The sequence below is a fragment of the Megalops cyprinoides genome, chromosome 14 (assembly GCF_013368585.1).
Source record: "Megalops cyprinoides isolate fMegCyp1 chromosome 14, fMegCyp1.pri, whole genome shotgun sequence".
NCBI lineage: Eukaryota > Metazoa > Chordata > Actinopteri > Elopiformes > Megalopidae > Megalops > Megalops cyprinoides.
The window spans coordinates 13,802,660-13,823,151 of record NC_050596.1 but is presented as its reverse complement, the minus strand read 5'-3'; the positions used below and the strand labels follow the sequence as shown (position 1 = coordinate 13,823,151).

General features: G+C 41.6%; 1 protein-coding gene across 1 annotated transcript; it reads left to right on the top strand.

The window, feature by feature from the left end:
- Nucleotides 1-4,506: 4,506 nt before the first annotated feature.
- LOC118789560 (thrombospondin-type laminin G domain and EAR repeat-containing protein-like) lies at nucleotides 4,507-17,098 on the top strand. The gene is made up of 12 exons (XM_036546034.1): nucleotides 4,507-4,591; nucleotides 9,016-9,236; nucleotides 9,698-9,924; nucleotides 10,571-10,661; nucleotides 10,744-10,900; nucleotides 12,031-12,162; nucleotides 12,685-12,917; nucleotides 13,768-13,957; nucleotides 14,693-14,925; nucleotides 16,483-16,661; nucleotides 16,751-16,852; nucleotides 16,945-17,098. Exons 1-12 carry the CDS (start codon nucleotides 4,507-4,509, stop codon nucleotides 17,096-17,098), a joined length of 2,004 nt encoding a protein of 667 aa, XP_036401927.1.
- Nucleotides 17,099-20,492: the final 3,394 nt, after the last annotated feature.

The following is a 20,492-nucleotide window of genomic DNA, read 5'->3' as shown; positions in this document are numbered from 1 at the left end:
CCTTTCGTACTGCTCTCAGCTCTTACATGTGGTCATTATCAGTGTTCAACATCTAAACCGCCTTTACATCATGTCTTCTTGGTCACAGTTTTTATGTTCATGAAATGTGAGTATTACAACCCCAACTCCATCACTGCTGTCCCTGGGATGTTAATAGCATTTGGCTTTCATTAAGTTCAAGTTAAGATTCCTCTTCCCAGGACCACACCTGACTGCTGTTCCTCTGGCCCAGATCAGCACCATAGGTGGCTGGGAGCACCAGCTCAGCAGGTTCTTCTGTGTCCATCAGGTGATTACAGGGTCAACATTCAGCAGACTTCAAGGAAGAGGACAACTTGCACAAGTGTAATAACAGCTTTGTGTGCATCAGTTTGCACAGTGACAGCTGTGTGTGATTATGAAATGTTAACAGAAATCAAAGCACAGCTTACAGACAGGAGGGTTCTGTAGGACTGTCAGTTTTTTTTAATGATGTCTGCATATACATAATTCTGCTCAGCACAGCAATCATTGTTTATGCAGAGGTTCCAACTCCTCATGTGAGTCTGGTTTATTTAAAGGTTTGAGTTTGTAAAGCAACAAATCAATTTCAGAGGCATCGCTCAAAACAGTGTTAAAATAACCAAAGCTGTATGGCAGCTCAGAAGTCTGCCTCACTCACAAACATGGAGTGAACTTGGAGTTGCATCTTTTTGTAGACAAGATTTGACACAGTACTAGACATACCCTTAGACTGTAGACAGAAGGACAAGCCTAGGTGGGCTAAATGCCCTGTTCTTGTCATTAACCTTGATATGTTTGTATGTATCCTGCTTTTTAATGTAATAAACCCTTGTTCCTGGGTAAATTGAATTTGCTTTTCCATGGAAAGGATAAAAGAGCTTCCATGAAAGCACACATCCCCTTCCCACCCAATTCAAACTTCCTTCCCCTTTTTCTCCACATCACATCCTGTAATTACGCCAGTGCCACGCCCCTTCCCTGGATACAGACATCCTACAGAAATGTTTCGCTTGAAGATAATTAATAATTTGCAAATTTATCCATGGCTCTTCCATGGCGAAGGCTCTCCCGTTTTAAAATCACTCTGCTCTCCACAGATCTAATTCTTTTTAGCTTTGATTAATTGAATGCTTAATGCGATGATATTATATGCTTGCGGTGTGTCTAGTCTGAATCCTCTCGGATCAATGTTTGTCTGATGAGTGCTCATAATTGAGGGAAGTGAACAGCACTTGGAATTTTGTACATTCCAAAAGAATTAGCTGACAAAAGGGGAATACATCAAAGATTCTGTTAAAGAATGTAGGAACAGCAACCACGCATTCACTTAAGCGGGTCAATACGTAAACACAAATTATAACACTGTCACAGTGAAAAAGCTTTTTTTTTTCCCCTATTCATGTTAGGCTTCACACAGGATTTGGTAAGCATTTCTGTGCGAAAGATAGACATTCACAGCTTCTGCTCAAAGCTTACATACAGCTGAATGGTGCCATTATAACATGAAAAATGACTAGAGGGAGAGTGTAAGCGCAGAGCTATATGAGGACTTATTCTAGTTTTAACTGAGGACACATTCTTACACAGAGGTTGTTTTTCACAAGACAAATATTTCTGTCCTCCATGAAAATTATTCATCTTCCCTTTCGGAATGTCGAAAAACCTTTTGTACAGTAAGAACTGAGTTTCAGTTAATAACTAAAAAGTTTTGTGTTGTTCAACATTCAGAGATTCGTCTCGAAACCAGAACAGAAACATTATTTAGTATCTTTTAAGTGACTAGTGCGTGAGGAGCTCAATAATAATCCCACCAACTTGATTCTAAAGCTTGTTTCTTGCTAAGTTATTTGTTAAAAAATAATTAGAATTATTGACACGTTAAAGAATATGTTTAATACTTATATTCAATAAGAAGGTTTGCCCAAATAACTGTAATGCTCAGTGGAAATGTACAGAATTTAATATGAATGAGAAGCACGCCTGATGTCTTGACTCAGAGTCCAGTCTTTCAGGGAACAGCATGTTAATGCCGTTATATTAGCCAGGGTTCTTTCATCCTACTGCTCATTAGGACCCTCTAGTGGCTGATCAGATACCTATGAGTTACACAGATGATGTCAGTAAAGATTTACCTATTCCCTTATCAGCACTTGCCCCACTGTGGTGCACTGTGATGCTGTGTAGTGTGAAAATAGCTGCTTGTTGAATGCAAATGTATTACAATTGTGGTGCTCCAGAAAATATAAAAATGGAGTAGCAGACCATCCAACAGGACTGAGAACTTGCTCTGTGTTAGTTGTCTGACTACAGCTGTCATACTGCTAAGTCCCATATGTCCAATGTTCTGTTACTTGGTCTTTGATTATACTCCATAGAGTTCTGTTACATGGGAGTTGATTGTACACTGTGGAGTTAAGTTTCATGGTCTTTGATTATAAATAGCAGATATCTGTTACACGGCCTTTGAATATACACCATAGAGTCTTTGAATATACATTGTTAATTACATTATGTGGGTAGAGCCAAGTTTTCATTTACACTGAGGATTTTGGTTCAATGTTTACATGTACTTGCAATGACAATTCAGATGCTGTAAATTTGCATTGAATACTATGAAAAATAATAAATTAAAATGCCAGGATCTACTTTACAGGGGATAACAGGGTGTAAAGGGGAGTGACTCCTGCAGCAGTCAGACAGATGAGGTTCAGAGCGAAAGGTGAGAACAATGGCCTTCTACCAGGTGGGACTTCAAAGTCTGTCTGAGGGGATGGGTCACTGCTCCCTTCCCCACTCTAAAGAGGTGACCACACCCAGGTTAAAGCCTCACTTCATGCCCAATGCAGACATTTCACTCCAGTTATTTATATTTTTATATGCACAGAGACCTGCTCGGATCTCACTCTGACAAAAGCTAAAAACCACAGAATAAATTGTAATAGTAAATTAAACATAGATGAACTCCGGTGATTAGTGAGGGAGCAGAATTTGCAGTGGAGCTCCAGTCTGGAACCTGCCTTATGCACATAATTACGTTTTGTCTGCCACAGCCCTGCAAGAGGGCTTTGAAGCTGGGGGCCTTTCAAAGTTTTTCAAAAGGGTGTTTTCAAAAGTCAGAGCTTCTTTTCCTGCTGCTTACAAGGGCTCAGGTTCCTGCTGTTTGTGTGAGCATCCTGGTATGGGTGACTTTTCTGTATTGGGGTAGATGTTCTCTGTGGTTATCTCTGTGGTCTTAAAGTGTTCACAATGGGCTTTAATGCAGCATAACCTTGAGACCTCGTGGTCCCTGATTCTGCTGCTCTGATGATGAAAACTGTTGGGTTCCACATCAATTATCCAGACTGCACCACACTCCCATAACAACATCACAACAACACTGATGGATGATATTGGTCTTACAATGTCACATATTGTTCATGCTGATCACACAGTGCCCGTGTTCTCCAACAGCCGACTGATGGCAGATGTAGTTTGACACTAAAGACCAGTGTACCAAATGCAGGTAATAACCCACCTGTTAAGGTGGTGAGCAACTTTTAGACTGCTTTAATAAAGAATATTTTTTAAAACCAGATTCCCCACAAAGACACATTGTGTGGAAAGTGTGTCTGGTTAAGTCAGTCACTTTCCACATTCATCAGGGGTATGCAAAAGACAGAGCAAGGCTTATAGAAGAAGAAGAGACAGAGTTTGCCTGGAGGGAAGTTTTTTTGATGAGACGCCCAAGGTGTTGCATTCAGAGAGCCATCCACATCTGTAGGGAGTTCAGAGTGAGGACAGCTCTCTCGGATGGGGAATTCCTCTGCGCTCATCTGAAAGCATTTTGGTTTACCCTCTCACCCCACCTCCATCTCTCTCTCTCTCTCTCTCTCTCTCCCCCTCCCTTCCTCCCCTCCTACAACCCCTCCTCGCCATTAGCTATTCTCATTTAAATATCAGCTGGCCAGATAACTCCGGAGTGAAGTTGTGCTGTGCCACCTTCTCACTCACGCAGCAGAGGGGTGAGGAGCGATCACCAGCCACAGGCAGAATCCAGGGAGATTGAGTTGCTGGGTCTGGGAGAGAAGCTCATCCAGGAAAATTCACTGTGTGAAATTTCAACTCAGCCATACAGGGATCCTGGAAAAAAGCCTTGATAAAATTTATCATTAAGGGGTTGGTAATAGTTGTTTGCTGGTTAGTTAATGGTGTGCACAATACTGATTAATATTTGCAGGGTAATAGATGGAGGTGGCCAATCAGAGGGGAAAAGGGAGACACTTGAGACTGCTGTTTAGTCGCAGTGCTGTGGCCTCTCTCTGAGGGACCCTGCCCTGTTCCTGGGGATGCTTCTGCCCCCAACACGGATCCACCCTGGCACTCTGCTGCTCTGCTGCTGCTGTTGAACCCGCGCACCATGACAGCTGACCCATGGGACGACACACGCATGTTAGAGGGATGAAGGACAGTGTGGAGCTCAGTTCCGGTTTGGATTGTGCAGGGTTTTTGTGAATGGAGCTGCTGATGTCGACACTGCTGCTGCGGGTTTGTCTGCTTCTTCTCTCTGGGATCACCGCAGGTCAAACTGGACCATGGAGATCTTGCACAGGTACGCTGCTCAATCCTCACCTCTAACTCCTTCCCCCTTGGTAACATGCAGCACTGTGTAATTCTCCCACTCACTAACACACTGTGTATCTCACTCATTCATGAACACAACACTATCTCACCCACTCACTAACATACAGCACTGTGTAATTCACACACTAACATACAGAAATGTGTATCTCACCGATTCATTAACATACTACACTGTATCTTTCCTAGCTGTTCACATGCATATACACTTCTCTGCATGTCTTGCTGGCAGATTACAGCCCAGAGGTATTATATACACGTGGATTGGCTTTATCTCACACTGTTGTGGCTCACTCACTCATAGCACCACACACACACACACCCGTTCAGGCTACAGCTCAGGAGTATCCATTACAGCAGCCACACTGGACTCACGGGCTTGTGTCATTCATGCTGTACCTCCAGGAAACTGAGATTTATCATTCAGCAGTGTTTTTGAAACATAAGCATCAGACGTAAAAAAACACAAAGATTTAATCGACTGGGGTCTCAGTGCTAAATAATGCTGGAATAAAGGAGTATTTTGCAGCATGTTAGAACATGCGTTTTTTATGTAAACTGTAGAAGAAAATTTACCTCTGAGGTCACATTTGGAATAATTACAGACTACTCCCTAAATGGCTATGAGATGATGTTAAAAGTCTGGTGTACTGAAACTTAGATTTATTTAAAATAGATTTAGCAACAGCATTTTTAAAACACAATTAGAATGACAAGCCTAAGTGAACAGTTGCTTCAATGAATGTGCAAACCAAAAGACAAAGGGCATTTAAACAAGAAAAAATGGGATTAAGATGGAATATTAGGTAGTGGCAAAGAAATGGATACTAGATATAATGTGTGTAGTACAGTGATTAAAGACAGTGGATATTCTGTATGCAGTACAGTGAGTAAGGAAAATGGATATTCTGTATGTTGAAAGGCCAATTATGTTGGTAGATATGGATTCCCAGTCATTTTTAACACAGCTGAGACTCTGTTGAACACGGAACAGGCTCCTTATCTGGTCAGGAGGCTCATCTCCTTTTAATCATCCAGGGAAGACAGACTTCCTGTCCAAGCACCTCTACCTGCTGAGCCACTCAGGAGCCATGTCTTTTTAATTGGCCTGGGATCACAGACTTCCTGTCTATTGATGGCAGACGAGTCAGATTAGATCCCATTTAAAGGTTGTTATCTCCCAAGAATAGATCCTCTCCTTATATTAAGAGTATGCTAATTTCTCACTTGAGCCAATCCTACAGTCCACCCAGATTTATAGATGACTTATAGATATAGAAGGCCATGGCTGATCACATCTGTAAGTACTTTTGTGTATATCATGAATACACATGTGTGGGTACAGATAGGAACATACAGTGCATAAATCAAATCAATACTGAAATATTTAATCTTCTGTGAGTGAAAACTGCATATTTCTGCCTTGTGACTGCTCTTTATGTGGCTGCACATACAAATACAGACTAACTACATAACATCACATACTGTCTGCCTTCACAAAGGGAGAGAATGACACCATACAGATGTATATCTCACCTGTGCCAACAGTTTGTCCCCTGTCTACATCCCCGCAGGCCTTCATAGAGAACCATATATCCACCCTACATTGAGCACCACAGATTAACAGGACCATTTAGGTCTTCTGCCTAGTTCATGCCTTTTCTGTGCACTTTTAAAGAACAATTTCATTAACACATCCCAGTAAATACAGTTCACACAGCCAAGAAACACTTTAGAAGCACCACAGGTGTTTATTGACATTTACCTAACCAATTTTTCTTCAAAATCCAATCCTAATGGCATTTGTGTATTCTCCCACAGTAATTTCAGATGTGCACTGGGAAGGGTTATATTACACAAAATCCCTGCAAGGCGGTCAGCCAGGTCACTCAGTTACCCTCATGATATTTATCTGAAATCTTTCAATCTTTGAATAGGTTATCCTTTCTATAGCCTATGAAACATCAAAATAGAGTGTTTATCACAGCCCCTGGGCCCTCAGCTGAAGAAGGGTCATAAATTAGAAGGACTTTATCTGAACTTCTCATGGCGTATCTTTTCATGTGAGCTGCAGATTTGAAGCCTTCTTTGATTCTCAGTTATCACTTACGGCACCACCGAGAGCCTCCCACCAGCAACATTTTAAAGGCTGTTTCCATGGCAAGGAATCTGTACACATCCTTTGCTTAGTTCTGGATGTAAATGTCTGTTTATGTGCACATAATTGATTCCTACTGGGGACTCAAACAAGTTGTATTTGAGAAGCTCTATTCTAGCGTTGTAAATGTTCACTTACATTCCCACCAAATTAGCCAAATAAAAGCAATAGAGTGAAATTACTGTTTTTGCTGGATTCTGCATAATGGCATTATTTAATGGCATCTACATTTTGTCATTAAACAGATGTCATTAGGAGATGTAGCAGCACTTAAAAAGTCAAAACGCAATGCAATCTTCATCTGGGCTAACCTGGAAAATTTGGTTAAATCTTCCTACTGAAAGTCTGGAAATAAAGTTAATTAAACATGAGCAGTAGCTTTCTCTTTATCTGTCTGTCTACAGTTTATTAGAACAAGTAATTGATGTCTTTCAGCCAAGAGATGTTGGGAGTCTTAGTCTCAGTAGTGTTTTAACTGCTTGTCTTATGTTTACCATTTATGGCAGTACATTGTCAATTAATGAGTGGCAGACTTGTGTAGATAAAAATAAACAGCTCCATTTATCATTATTGCTATATTAAGTAACAAGTACTTCTCCACACTTCAAAAAAAAAAAACCTTTTTGGCAGAAATTGTGTTTCAGAACAAGTCCTTTTGCATTGTCGTCATTGTCTAACTTTGAAACTAGATCTGTTGGGTATTTTTCCCCAGTTTGATGTAGTGGAGTAAAACTAAAGACTTTCTCATGTTTATTTATAAAATGACCACACTTCACATCTATGCAATACAAAAATCAGCAAAAATATGAGAAATAAAGCCTGGAGTGTTATGTCCCTATTAAATAGCTAAAAAATTCTCTATAAATACTATGTATTTTTTCATAATTAATTGCAACCTAAATCAATATAATTCCCACAGATTTAAAAAAAAATACAATGCTTTGTTTACTTCTTTTCTCAAAAGCCAGACTATTTGAATAATGCAAAAACTACATCACCACAAGCAAAGTAGTCGCTAATCTCTATTCATACAGTAACACATACTGGCAGAAGGATTCTGCTGGCCAGATATAAAGCATGGAGCTGAGCCCAGCATTGTCATCATTAGCTTCTCCCACCAGGCAAAGTGTACACATTATTACACTCTTTAAGTATGCACACTTATATCTTTATGTATCTTAAGGTCTTATGTAGAGTTCTGTCTGATAAGGTACTATCAGAAAAGAAAAACGACTGTTGGAAAAAGAGTTGACCTTTTTAAATGCGATCAGACATTTAATCAGGGATCCCTGATGAGCTGTTATGGTTTCTGCACCTTGTTGTGCATGAATTCCTCTTTCAGTTAGGAATATTGAGGAATATTTCAACAATCAAGTGGTGAGGGGAATGAAAATGCTTGAATGATTCTGCCCTCATCCGTTCCCTCTGATTTTTACACCTATATGAATATACCTATCATACATACATACATCATCCGAGGACAGACCCAGATGACAATGCGGCAGAGTGAATTAACATTCTTTCAAATAAGCGGAGACATTTGGTCTAAATTTCTATTTGAACATAGATATTGGAGAAAAACTCGAAACAGCCTGCAGCAGACATGGCCAGATTCCATCATCTCACCCAAACACCTCAACCAGCATCTCACACAAGTGTCTGTGTATAGATCCCTTATCTCCATAGATACCCTGACCACTTCCTCTGTATTGTAGCTACTTTGCATAGTCACTCATTTACATTTAAACAACAGGTACAATATTCCTTTCAAGTCTTTGCGGATGGCAGATGCAGTCTGATACCATACTAACTTTTTACTTTCTGCCTTGATAAATTTTCAGGTGAAACAACCTTAACACCTTTTTCACCTGACATGCAGTGTAACATTTCTTTCCGACATGCACTAACTGTTGTTCCAGAGCTGGCTTTGTCTGTCCTGCTCTCAAGCCACAGTCATTACATTACATTACATTACATTACATGCATTTAGCAGACACTCTTATCCAGAACGACTTCCAGCACAATAGAACATAAGGGTATCCATTCAAGTTGAATGAGCATCAGTGTCAGACCAGGCTAACAACACTCATATACCAGTGAGTGTGAGCATAACGCCATGTCCTAAGTTAGCTTGTGCAACCTGACTATCCAAGGGAAGCCAAGTATACTACCATACATCAGTCACTAGATCACAGAATCCAAAGTCCTAATGCCTGTGGCTGGTTCTCTTCCTGCAGATCTGCTACCTCTCGATTTCCTGTCGCGGATGCTTCCAGGGAGCGTGGAGAGCCTCAGAGGAGTGCGCATGGTTCAGGATGAAGGCGCCCGAGGCCTTCAGCTGGCTGGATCCCATCAGGACCTCAGCTTCCCTGCCTCACAGCTGTTTATAAACTGTGACCTCTTCCCAGTGGAGTTCTCCATTGTGGTCACCCTCAAGATCTCTCGCCTGGCCCCCCAGGTGAGTCAGGACAGGGTTTATTAAGGGAGACAGTGAGGTCTCATCAATCTTAAAAAGGGTTTATGGGTAACTTTTTGAAAAAGGCAGTCAATGTCATAAGATTTCTGTGAAATATTATTGATTTCCATACACTCTGTCTGACACACAAATATAGCTGTTATAATTGCAGCCTTAACCATGACAAATATCTTTTATAAAAGTTATTGTGTGCAGTGTAATTTTTCTCTCCATTCTCCAAAAATTTCTAATAACAATGTTGTGTAAAATATGATGAGAATGTATACATTTATAAATCTGAGAACTGAGCAATGATATGAAACATTTGTGTGAAATGCTAAACTGTTAATCCATATTCACCGGGGAAAAAAAGCTAAACTGTTAATCCATATTCACCGGGGCAAAAAAAGCTCATTTGATTTATAGAACTTGCTCTGTCTCAGATGTGTTCTTTGCGTTTCCAGAAAAATGAGTACATCTTCACGCTGGTGCAGGAGGCCTCAGACCGCATACTGCTGGGGTTACGTTTCTCCCAGGACAGGCTTCACTTCCTGTTCATGGGCCCGGCTGGCAGAGACAGGCTCACATTCAAGGCAATACAGCTGGTGGATAACCACTGGCACACGCTGGTGCTGGCTGTCACAGGGAGCTACGCCACCCTCACCATGGACTGCAACAGGCTCCTGGAACTGTGAGTCATACCCAAAGGGCAGAGGCAGCTGCATTCTCAAGCTCACCAGTGCTGACCTAATATCAGCCATGAACTAAGTCACATAAATTACGCTAATGAGCCCAATGGTACAATCGTTCACATGACAAGAAGCATACTTGTCATTTTGTGTCTGTCTGAAATCATAGCTGATGGTAATAATAATGTGTGTCAAAAAATACTGATGGCTTCAAAATCCATGGTGAATCTCCATCAGATGACATAGACATGCTGTATAATGTTACCATCATGAGATATTAGGACAGATTAGCTTATATAAGCAGAGTCTAACCTTGTGAAACAGACCAGCAAAGGTTGGCTAGCCTGACTAGTTAATTTTCAGGCCTTAGTTATTGAACCTGGATTGGAATCAAATTTATAAAGGGTCTGGGTCAGGGTTGGGGTTGGGCAAATGGGTCTAATATCTCTTACCAAGGGCAGAAACTAGTAGATTCCTAGTAGAGATTGACAAAATTGGTGATCAGAACATGTGAGATGTCACGTGAATAGTAGCTGTAAGACTAAAATCAGTGAATCACTGGAGATCCATCAACTAAATTCAAACAACGTTGATTGGTTATTTCGTACTGGAGACCCTTGAAGGAGGATTGTATTGTCTGAAACGCAGGAAGCATGAGAGATCCTTCCCAGCAGCCCTCAGCACTCAGGGATCCAGGTTCTACATCGGGAGCCGCAGAAGATGGAAGGGGAAGTTTACGGTAAGGCCTCTCACCTGGTTCTCAGCAATATTACAGGCGGACTAGCTGCCCGCGCTCGGGGACTGACCGCTCTCTGTTGCAGGGACTGATACGACAGCTGGTTCTGTTGTCCGGATCAGACGCCACTTCACGAATCTGTCCCTCCACAAACCCCAAACTGGCCGTTCTCTCTGTTCCCACGGCACTGCAGCAGCTTCCCATTCAGCCCTTCAAGAAGGAAGCCCTGATGTACCCATATGGTGACGTTTTTTGCATCTATTTTACATCTGATGGAACCTCGTCACTGTTGTAGCCAAAGTGCTGTTATGTGTTTCCTGTACTGAGGAGAGGCTAACAGGTGCCGCTGTTCTTGAATTGCTTGAGCTGTAAATACAGCATTGTAATGGTTTGCGGGTGACTTCCAATCCAATCCAGGGTGTGCTGCAGGATCACAGACTGCAGCGGAGGGCCCAGTGCTCTGTAAGCCTGTCCCGTGTTAAAACATAGCTGGTTTTAGAAAGGAGGTTAAAGGTCAACTGTCTGTTTTGCATGCTGTTTTTCATCTGAAAGATGTGAAGGAGAGCTGCCAAACTAAACACAGTGAGAAAAAAGAGGGCATCTCTGTCACATTGCAAAGTGTAACTCTGGCAGTTGTTTAATATTTCATGGTGCAATGGTAAACTCTGCTGGCAAAGACTAATTATAACTTGGTTTTTTTCACAGATGATAGCACTTAGTGTTGAAATTCACTTAATGTGTACTTAAAGCTAATTAGTTGCTATGACTTTTAGCCAAGCAAAATGCTTGAATAAGACAGTGTGCATCACGTCTAGCTGTCCAGTGAGTCTGAGTAAGGTCTGTCACTTAAGATTTATCTGTTGGCATGCATTAGGGAAACATTTGTCATCCTGAGTGCTTGAGTGGTTTGGCAGGAGCTGCAGTTCTTGGCAGAAGAACGCTTTCCCTTTGTTAAGAGTGCCGTTATCATTCAGACTTTGACCTGTCTCATCTCTACGTCATCAGATGAGTCTGTAATAATGAATGAACCTCTCACACTCCAGGTGCTGAGAAGAAAATCAAACATCTCTCTCTGGAAAGATTGAATCTTTCTCTCTGACTTATTTCCTGAAATATTTGCTCTAATTACTGAATAATCTTATAAGCCTCAGGTATTATCGACACAAGTATTAACTTGTTTGAGGTCTAGACCAAGCCATTTGATACCACTTGTGAAATAAATAATAGCATACAGATAACCAATCATGTTATTGACACAGCCACTGTTCTGACAATACAAATTAGCAAAAAAGGCCAGTCATGTAATACTACTAATGAGACATTCACCATCCTGAATGTCCTCCATTACACCCTCTCTCTGCTCTGCCCACAGAAGCTGATCTGAGGGTGACCCTGGGGAAACGGCCCCTCTGCACACCCAGTGGGCGGGGCCAGCTGTGGTTTGATTCGCTGAGGAGGGGCCTGTTCCTGTGCGACAGTGTGGCATGGGTTCCCCTGCTGGAAGGTGAGTCCAATCCCTGTATCTGGGCCTAGATCCCACTACCATCCAATTGGTACTTCATTCTCCACCACCACCCTCCTACCCCCACCCTTCTACCTACATCTTCATCCCTCACCTCCACTTCCAGCCCTCAACTTACACTTCCACCTCTCAATCTCCCCGCTTCCACCTCCACAACAGAGCTATACCTCCACCCATCGACCTTCACCTCCACCCCCACCTACACATTCACCTCTACCTCTACCTCTGATCCTCCATATAAACACCTCCATCCCCGACCTCCACCCTCATCCCTCAATCTACACCTCAACACCCCACCTACACCTCCACTCTGTAAATTCCACTTATGGGTCAGGAGCTAAGAATAATATCTATGCCATACCTTTAGGGTCATACTAACTGTCCTATACATCAGTATCACAACATAGGAATAGATTACAAAGCCGATATATTGTCCAGTAAATACTGGTTTTGTGAGAGAGTAAAGCAAGATCTGTTTGACACTCTAACGTGGTGTATCTGCAGAGAAAGAGAGGCTGGATTATGTGGAAGATTATCAAGACCTCTACACCAACTCTGAGACGTTTGACATAGAGGTTTTCCAGATCCCATCCGTGGGGCTTTTTGCAGCAACTGCCAACAGAGAGTCCAGGCCTGGTTCTGGAATTTACAAATGGACAGATGGGAGGTTTGTCCCATACCAGAACATCAGCACTAATGAAGCACTGGCCTGGAAATACTTCACTGTGGACAGCAAGGTGAGTATATAGGCCATTGTAGAGCCACGCTGCTATGATGCTGACATGGCTTCCAGTAAGAGAACCCAGGTTGCATAGTGAGAGATCTCAGTATGTGCCCGCAGCTGCTGTTGTGAATCACAGATACCACTCTGATGTTCTTTTGATGTGGTGGAAGCAGAGACTTCATACGCATGTGTTAATGTCATAAATCACACATGTATAATTGCAGACATTAATTTTGTCTCAAGCCATATCCATAATTTACGACGCACACATTGCCTCACCGCTCTCTGCTGTAAATTTAATTACAGTATAGAAGCATACATTGTCTGTGTTTAGAAGGCTTTCTGTTCGTTGTTAGTGTATAGAGTGTAATTATCTTAATCATGGTTCAATGTGAAATGCCTAATGCATTATCTGAGGTAGCACAGCAAGGTCTGCATGTCTATAGTGGAACTAAACCAAAGATAAAACAGTGGATGGGTTTAGGTGACAGTGGATGGGCTCTTAAAACACACCTATGTTTTAACATCATACTGGACTTGCACTGCCCCTGGCTTCAAGAGATGGCAGAACTGTTAATATAAATAATGAACATGACTTGCATATCAAGCATTAAAAAATGTACACAAGACCAGTTTTGAAGTAAAGGCTGTCACCTGACTGTAATTTTGCCACTGCTGTACTGTGCTGCTTAACTGTACCTTAACTGTTGTAATACTGTGACAGTTCCTTTGCTTGAAATAAATGAAAGCCCTCCGGCATATAATAATCATATTTAGTATGATTATTAATATTATTGCTATCATTATTGTTCTCAGCCGCATGCGTATTAGGTTACTTGCACTTAATTTTGTTGGCGAATTAGATGTTCCTGGCAGTTGCGAATTCGAGAGGGCACAGCAATGGGGATGGAGAGCATTCTGTGATCTATAAGTGGAGCGAGCGGAAGCTGAAGTTCCTGCGCTACCAGACGCTGGAGACTCACAGCGCACGCGACTGGGAGGCCTTCTACATCCAGGGCGAGGCCTTCCTCGCTGTGGCCAATCACAGACAAGGTACAGGAGCTCGTGTACTGCCCGTGCCACAAAAAAAACTTAACCGTCCACAGTTCATGTTACTGGGGCTGGGAACGCATCCTCATTGCAAGGTGCCACCATTACCTGAGGAGGAACACAAGTACGTGACAGAGTGCTGCTATTGGCTGAGGAGAAACGTGAAAAAAAATACGCTGCTCTACCAGTCCACTTAAAAACACCTCACATCAAATTATATGTAGGCTACATTATATTTATATTGACAGGACAAGCAAAAAACAGGCTGTGACATGGTGTATCGAGTAACTTTTTCATGTTCAGCACAACTTGTTTTTTGAAAGAAACAAAACATTTGCAGAGAATTCCAGGAGTTAGTGTTTTGCATGAGGGGATATATGATTTCCCGTTCTTGTGGCTCTCAGAAGCCCAGTGCATGTACAGCTCTCACTTTCCACCCTCTTGAATTGATCAAAGCTCCTCTGAGAACATCAAGGAGCCTCCTCATGAGATCAGACTGCCCCAGCACACAGTATGTGCACCTGTAGGTGCTGGAACCCTGCCAGAAGGCCCTAGAGCTGTCCAGCTGAATGCCTGAAAGGAGTGATGGGGAATCAGCAGGCCTGGGATGGCGCAGTGGGCGTGGGAAAAGCAGTGTTCCAGGATAACAGAACGTATATGCCAACTGACAGCTGTAACAAAAAAAGACTGAAAGTATTTGCCCTTAAGTCAAGCATTTCTCATGTTTTTGGTTGATAGGAGACAACAACCATAATATTAATAGTGTGATCTACAAGTGGAACCCAAGCACTAAGGCCTTCCAAGTGAACCAGACCATCCGAACCTCAGGGGCCTATGACTGGGAGTTCTTCAGTGTGGGGCCTTATCACTTCCTGGTGGTGGCAAACACCTTCAACGGAGCTTCCACATACGTCCACTCCATCATCTACATCTGGCTGGGGGGAATGTTTCAGCCCTTCCAAGCTATCAGGGTGAGTCATGTGACACAACCACTTGTCCAATGACTGATCAGCTTTGTTTGCTCTCTGACCTACATTGACAAAAGAGCAATGAACTGAAGCAAAAGAACAGACAAAAGGCAAATCTTATATATTTTAAGAATATATACTGTTTATATTTTAGTGTTTATTGTCTGGGCAGATCTTCATTGCATTGTGTAGAGATCTGTATATTATGAACAAATGGGCAATGTTGCAGCTGCATCTGAGTGTTTGCTGAAGGTCACGTATTCATATTTTATTATAAAGGGTTCTTATCTTCAAACTTAGTGGTTATAAAAGTGTCTGAGCTTTTTGTTGGGTGATGTAATGTAGAGTTCTGGAACTAAATTAAAAAGATACACCTCCCTATGGCCTGAATCACCCGCTACCACAGAAACACCACAGGCAGAAGATAGACCTTCCTTATTGTAATAAGAATGGCGCACATTAAATCAGCAACACCTAGACATGTCGTCAGCTGTGTGGGTACGACCTCCTACTGCTGTTGAAGATCAGACATGATTTGTAAAATTGAATGAGAAAATGAATGAGGTGATGTGTGATTTTAAAAATGTGACAATTGGGGAAATGTAGAATTGGGAGCATCCAATGAAAGCTCTTTCACTCATTTACACAACTGTCACTGTGGCATTGGTCTCGAACAGCGGAGTAGCAATTCAAGAATCTGTTCACCTGATTGAAGTGGGGCCCTTCATGGGAAAAAATACAGAAACATGACTGTATCCTGGGTGTCACTGTCAAACCTGCTGGGATTTATTTTCCAAGGATTCGATCATATAGTTATTCAACTGACTACTGTCAGAATTTCCATTCAAGCGTCTATGACACTCAGTGATGTCCTAAGGACACAAAGGGCACACACATAACTATGTAGATGATTGTTGATGATTTATGATATTTTCAATGTTGCACAGCGTAAGGAAGTGAACAAGTCTGATGTTCAAAGAGGATAAGTGGAGGAAGAGGCTGGAACCAGGTGCATGGCCTCCAAAACCCCATTGGTTTTGGGCATGGAGTTGGCAGGGCTAAAACTAGGATGTGTCAACACAAATCTGCTTGCATGATTGGTAAAGGTGTAATTATCAATGATATACAGGCTTACTCACTGACCCTGTATACATCTGAACAGCAATCTAACAGCCACAGATCCATCTAAAAAATGAGTGGTGCGCTGGGGAATTCCATGACTGGCAGCTATGAAATACATAAACAGGTGCTCTCTTTGAGGAAATACAGAGATCTGTGATCTAATTACAGGTAGAAGGTTTAATTATGGGTATTGATTATATCGGAGTTTACAACTCAAAAAAAAAAAAAAAAAAAACACTCACCCATACCTTGTCAAACAGGTGCTAAGCAACATTCAAAATATTCACCCAAGTCAAAATAAGTTACAATGTTAGACTTTCCTAGTAAAGGCTTGTGCTGTTTGAATGTTGACATTTGGCAACCGCATGCCTGTTCTGTCAGATGCACAGATCCACACTGACCAACGCTCACTGGCTGTCTTTTCCTTTGTACATGCAGACCTTTGGGGCAACAGACTGGGAGATGTTTCAGATCGAGAACAGGATCTTCCTGGCAGTGGCTAATGGTCAGAAGTTATATGAAACAGGTCCCAGCCTCTACGCGATCAATTCCACCATCTATGAGCTCGACATGACCACAAAGACTTTCCTCAAATTCCAAGACATTGCCACCTATAGGTGAGCCACTGGGGTTGTTTTTTAAGCTTTCATTTCAAAATCACTTTTCAGATATAAAGCTGCCATTTTGCCCTGTTGCTTCTCATCAGTGCAGTGGACTGGGAGTTCTTCACCCTGGGAGATGAGAAGTTCCTGGTGGTGGCCAATTCTTATGATGGAACATCTCACTCTTTAAACAGTGTTATGTACAGGTAAGGGCTCAAATAATTCCCCTTTAACTGCATTTCAGACCATTTGGGGTGGATGAGTGCAGCTCTACCTGGGCATTCTGTTGTTCCAACAGGTGGCAGGGATACGAGGGCTTTGTCCCCATTCACTGGCTGCCCACCACCGGGTGCAGGGACTGGGAATACTTCACCTCCTCAGAGGGCTCCTATCTCATCTACTCCAGTGCTACACAGCCCCTGTCCAAGGTCTTCAGGCTGAAAATGTACTGAGGAGACAAGCTGTGTCCACCCTTCAGCACAAGCTGAAGCTGAGGCTCACGGAATGAAATGCAGACATAAGTGCAAGGAGCCAAAGCCTGGAAACGACATGACTTCATAAAGCTGATCCTGCCAGCTATTAATATAGTGGCAAAACAGCTGCAGTGATTGAGGGGCAGACCTCAAATATTATTCACATCACAAGCAAATGATATTCCACATTTCAATGGGGTCTACAGCTTAATGTGTCATCAGTGTTGAGCTAATACAATGACCTAAGGAGCCAGAGAAGACAGAGAAGAGGGAAGATCAAGTATAAAGCTGAAAGGATTTCTCTTTACATGAACTGAATAGACAATGAACATGGTTCTGAAACAGACAGAATGAGGTATCCTGTCTTTGCTATTGGAAAATGGAGCTTAACTATGAAAATTGTAATTATAATATGTACCATACTGACAGCTATATGTAACTGTATATATTAATTTCCATAGTAATTTATTGCCAGAAGACTCTTATCTAGAAGTTTGCTAATTTGATTCCCCAGGGAGTCACTGTTGTTGCACTCATGGGCAAAGCACTCAAATTGCCTCAGTTAATATCCTGTATAAATGAATAACATAGCAGAAAGGTCACATAATACACTCTGGATCTAGGAAATTGTTATGATTTTGCTGATTGATATTAATACTGTCATTATATAAATTGTAGCTTTATAAATTGTAGAGTGAACCCATGCACTGTAGCATTTATTGAAGACAACTGTTAAATCTGTATAATGAAAGTATGGGGCAAGATTTACAGTGAAGTCTACAGTACTGATGGTTATAGCAAGTAGAAAAAATGGTATGCCATGAAATTATTCTGACTTCAGCTATGGATATTTAAGACTAGTGCTTTAACTACACTGTATGTTATGTTCCAGAGTTCATAAATTTGTTGTTTGTATGATAAAATGATTGCAAAAACAAAATGATACCAAAGTGTGAAATGGTAGTTGTCCTGCAACAACAATGATACTCATTCTGTCAATAAACTGTGGTTTTCATATGTGGAGGTAAGAATTTTTTAAATCCCACCTTCCTTACACCCAGCCTCTCTGTCTAGCATCAGTAAATTGAAGTACTGACATCATGGCTTGCATACTTGTTTTCTTTCTTGCTCATTTGTCTTTCCTAATTGGAGAAGACAATTTACATGTTTTAAACTGACATAGTTATAACAAACATAACTCAATATTATTGTTTTCATTTGGGAAAAAAGGAAAGTAGAATGTGTGTATGTTTCCATTATCGTTAGTAGGGCATCTAGAACATTGTCATAAAAACTTGCAGATAGCTTATGGACAATACCTTCTTTTGGCCCCAAGATGCCATATTGAAGTGGCAGCAGGACTGCCAGTTCTGATTGCATCATTTGACTAGGAGAGCCTTAGGCATGGTTTTGATACATAGAACACTTATCGTGGTGGTGTACTTAGGGGAAAGGAAAAAACTACAGTTTTGATACTTAGTAGGTTATTTCAGCTGTTTTATTATTTGTGTGGGGAATACATCTTTGATTTGATGAGAAGCAATATGTTTTCTTGTGGGGCTCCAGGTTGCATAGTGGAGTTTTCTATCATCACTGTTCAAGCAGTGGAAAATTTTTATTTCATTTCTGTCTGGTTTCAAGGACTAAAGATAGGGCACTTTTGCCATTCATCACAAAATATTAGATTTGTATTAGATTCAAATAATCATTTGTGTCTCAGCACTGGGGCTCTGGACAGTTAGCTGTGAGGTGTGCATTAAAACAACAACCAACAGCAAAATATGGTCCACGATCGGGGCTTACTTTGTAATGAGGAAAACAAAACAAAAAGTTGTTTTGGAGTGTAACTGAGTGTAACTGCAACTCAGTTTCTGGTCCCTCTCTATCGCTGGGCAGCTAAACTACATGCCAGTTCCAACAATTCCAAAAACAACAGGCTGGTTCAAGGTCGTAGCCCAAGCGAAAGACTGAAGCCTGGCAGTTTCTCAAACAGTAAAGACAAAACTGTTACTCACACAGCGCTCTGGTCATTTCCACCTCCACACTCTTCCTAGAGCTACAGAGGTCCTTCACACCACACGTTACTACAGCTGTGTTTAAATAACGCCACATAGGCAAATTGAGATCAGGTGGGCTAGTCAGGTAGACTGAGCCTTTCATAGTGATCTGTCACCAGAGGATGGAGGCATCAGTGATCCAGGTAATGCCCCGCCACATGTCCTGCATGTTTTAGATCTCTCCCTGCTCCAACACAGCTGATTCAAGGAGTGGGTTGGCCACCCCTGGTTTAAGGCATTGGTGACTTCTACAGGGAAAAAAACAAATGCAAAAATAAAAAATACATACCTTTATCCTACCTGTGGTGTATGAAAGGGAATATGTTAACAGTGCCCTCTAGTGAATTAACCAATTAGTTAATTTGAAAATGTAATGCAAGAACCCCAGCTAATGCCTACTTCCAGGCTTTATGCAAGGTAATTCAGAAAGAGGTTAAAAAACATAGTTCTACTATAATGAACTAAAAGTATTAACTTTAATTACTACTTTAATATTAACTAGGCAACTCTGCAAATATCTCTGTTTCAGAAGTGACAATCTGATCTTCAGCATCTCTGCTGTTTCCTCATGAAAGCTTCTTTTGTGCATGTGCTTGCATGCAAATCTAGAGAAAACTTCCAACCAATCTCATCATGGAATCAAGATAAAAGTAGAAAGACAGGTGTATGCTAACTAGCTCAGATGCATTGGAGTTGATTTATGTCAAAGTAACGGTTTCCACTTTTTGAAGATCACTATTCACAGAAGTGTGTCTGTTATTAAAGGCATACACAACCCCCTCATCGATAAAAGGCAAATGGAAATGGTTTGATGGATTGATTGACTGAATGTGTGTTTCCATAACATTTTGAGGTGCTGGCTCTCCCTGCTGGTTGTGAAAGGTAAGCCAGCCTCTTCATTGTCGCTCCTTTGTGCTCTGACATTTAACAGCTGCCTGCTGACTCAGTTGTCACTGCTGTGAAATTCAGTGAGTGTATGACAATCTGTGTTACTAAAAATATCTAGGTTATATCATCTGCATAAAATAATTTCCCAGGATGTCCAGGGACTGTTGAATAAGGTTCTGAAAGGTTGCTGGCACAATGCACAATCTGAACAGCAACCATTAAAATTTGAGCATTGCCAGCTGCCAGCACCTGTGGGCTAAACCAAGTGTGGAGTACCACCAGGCCCTGCCTAATATGGTGAGGGACTCCGCGATGCAGCATAAACCAACATCATTTCATTCCGTCCATAAATGTCGAGAGGTGAAATGAGGCATACATTAGCAAGGCGTCGTCGCTGGGACACTTCAATGGGGTAAGGGTGGAGATTA

Coding starts and splice junctions, on each gene's coding strand:
- LOC118789560 (XM_036546034.1), top strand. CDS start 4,507: ATGTCGACACTGCTGCTGCGGGTTTGTCTGCTTCTTCTCTCTGGGATC. Junction 4,592..9,015: donor ACCATGGAGATCTTGCACAG/GTACGCTGCTCA, acceptor CTCTTCCTGCAG/ATCTGCTACCTCTCGATTTC. Junction 10,901..12,030: donor AGCCCTGATGTACCCATATG/GTGACGTTTTTT, acceptor CTCTGCCCACAG/AAGCTGATCTGAGGGTGACC.